Source organism: Phytophthora parasitica (assembly GCF_000247585.1).
Source record: "Phytophthora parasitica INRA-310 unplaced genomic scaffold supercont2.9, whole genome shotgun sequence".
Taxonomy (NCBI): Eukaryota; Oomycota; class Peronosporomycetes; order Peronosporales; family Peronosporaceae; genus Phytophthora; species Phytophthora nicotianae.
Window position 1 is genome coordinate 204047 of NW_008648995.1, and position 2881 is coordinate 206927.

The 2881-nt window shown below is 49.3% G+C and overlaps 1 protein-coding gene across 1 annotated transcript; it reads right to left on the reverse strand.

Moving 5' to 3' along the window:
- Positions 1-2779, reverse strand: PPTG_06168 (hypothetical protein; the record flags this gene model as incomplete). The annotated part of the gene is made up of 1 exon (XM_008900057.1): positions 1-2779. One exon carries the CDS (start codon positions 2777-2779, stop codon positions 251-253), a length of 2529 nt encoding a protein of 842 aa, XP_008898305.1. The 3' UTR covers positions 1-250.
- Between the last annotated feature and the right edge of the window lie 102 nt (positions 2780-2881).

Here is a 2881-nt window from a genome sequence, read left to right on the forward strand (position 1 = left end):
TATGTCAGTTTTGGTCGAACTGAAATTATGTGATTTACCAACCAAGGCGACCTCAAATTCCTACTCCTACCATTGGAGGCACCATCGCTGAAGTAGGATGCGTTTGAGTGATCGTACACCACGTTTCTTCATCGCTGCTCGATGCCTGTCACAGCCCGAGAGTCTAGCAGCTTGTTGGTAAGGCTGTATTTACCATTTACTCGGTAATCCTGTTTAATGAGAAGAGCACATGAGCTAGCAATTGCGTGCGTTACGCGATACTCGCCATCGTGGCCATCGTGATTCCTTGCTGCTCCTTGGACTTGTCCAGGTATCCACCTTCACGCATGAGGTCAAAGAAGTGTCCTCGATCTTTACTCACCAGCTCCGTGGGTGACGCAAATTCGACCAAGCGACCTTTATGAAGAACCAGAATTTGATCCGAGTCTAGAATCGTATCAAGTCGGTGTGCAATCGTCAACACCGTCGACTTGGCGAACGCAGTACGTATCACACGTTGCAGATTTTGGTCCGTCTCATGGTCAATCGCAGCGGTGGCCTCGTCGAAGATCACGATATGCGAGTGACGTAGTAGAGTTCGAGCCATACACAGCATCTGTCGCTCGCCAACACTGAAGTTCTCGCCGTTCTCCTCGACTACCATCATGAGCTTCCTCTCGTCTTCAGCAATACGCTCCTGCAGCCCAATTTCTCGAATGGATCTCCACAATTGATCGTCTGTGAGCTCGTCGAATGGATCCAAGTATGCACGTAGTGGACCCTTGAACAGTACCGGACGCTGAGGGATGATCGACAGTTTTTCGCGTAGTGTTTTAAGACCAATAGTGGCTACGTCGACACCATCGATCAGCACTTTACCCGACGCGAGCTCGCTGATGCGAAACAAAGCCATAGTCAAGCTCGACTTGCCGGCTCCGGTGCGTCCAACGACTCCAATCTTCTGTCTTCCAGTGACGGAAAAGCTCAAGTTACGCAGTACCAAGTCGCCTCCCGGTTTGTATCGGAACGAAACCTGATCAAAAACTATAGACCCAGTTGAGGGCCACTCCAGATGTGCTGGTGGATCAATCATAGGGATACGGAAGGGTGCTTCTTGCTCGATCTCAATGTACTCTTGCATTCTCTCTGGACTGATCATCACAGTCTCGATGCGAGTAATTGAGCGAATGATTCCTTCCAGATTAGCGGCAATTTTCAGTGAATACGAGAACGCTAAGCCGATCATCGCAACGTTCAGTTGACGATGAAGAAGCACAAGCGACGATGTGACCACAAGTAACAATAAACTGCCGACAAGCTGGATACGTAGGGAGAACCATTGCGTAACGTACACTTGTGCGTACCAGATCTTGTGGTTCGCATCAAGCTTAGCGCTGCTGGTCTGGTAGAATCGCTGGACTTGTCCAAAGGCTCGAACTATTGACACACCGTCAACAGATTCCGACATGTGGGTGAGAACTGGAGATATTGTGGTTTTCGACAGGCGTTGCAGCTCTCGAGCTGGCGAGATGTAAAAACTACCGACTGCCACGTACACTGCGATCACTGGAACCAACAGAAATCCTTTCCAACGGATCAAAAATGCAGCTGTAGCCAAGCTGCAACCAACGGAGAACACATTCGCTGCTAGAGTACCGAACATGAAGGGGATCTGGACGTCCACTGCAGCTACGTCGCCACCATAGCGAGTTAATACGCGGCCGATAGGGTTCGCATCAAAGAACCGCATGGGTGCATGCATCAAAGAGTACGTCATGCGGTCGAACAAGTTCCTCGCAGCGCGGATACCGTATATTGTGACGAGGACGGTCCTACCGAACACCATAAACGCCGCCAGTAGCCCAAGACTGGCGTACACGCCCAAGCGATACGCTGTGTGAGCACTCGTACTAGCTGCAGATTTTCCGAGTGTAGCAGCGTCATTCGACCAGTGACTTAACCAGAAATCACTGCTGATCTGCAGCACTTGCCATAACATTTGAGAGAGTAGAATTGCAGACACAACGGGTAGGCCTCCTACTGCATGGTAATAGGCCTCAAAAACATGATGAGACACTCGACCATCCGACCGCGCTTCGTCTTGAACCAGTCTGCCTCTCTCACTGCCTTTCGTACTTACAAAACTCAGTGATTTCTTGCGAGTAGAATAGCCTGGTGACGCAAGCACGACCACATCGACTGCATTTCCCGACGGGGTGCCGGCACTTGGGCTATATTGTGTAGTCGCATCGCTATCGAACGAAAGAGAATACGTATCTCTTCCTATTGGCGAAACAAGAGGCTCATAATCCATTTCATTGTCTGCCCGGTATGTCTCCACAATCGCACCAGCTTCGTCAATTGTTACTGCTCGTGTGATAAACTTCGATGTGATAATCTCCGGGTTATGAGTCACCAATATGAGTGTTTTATCTTTTAGTAGTCCGAGCAAACATTTCTCGAAGATTTCGTTCTGCACGATCGCGTCTACAGCTGACAGCGGAGAATCCAAAATGAAGACGCTGGCGTTGCTATAACACGCCCGAGCCAACGCAACTCGAGCTTGTTGTCCCCCTGACAAGTTCACTCCACGTTCTCCTATTTCAGTGAGATCTCCTGCTGACAGTGACTCAAGATCACGAGTCAATGCACACGCATCCAGTACTTTTTCATACTTGGTTCGGTCAAACTGATGACCAAACAAAATATTGTCTTTCAATGTCATATTCTGGATCCATGGCTGTTGCGAATAGTATGCCACACTCCCGCCCACAAACACCGTTCCTTTACGTTTCTCCATTTCTCCAAGCAACGCAGAACACAAAGAAGATTTCCCACAACCAACAGGACCTTGAATCACCACAAATTCTCCCGTCTTCACCTCGAAATTCACGTCTCTCAA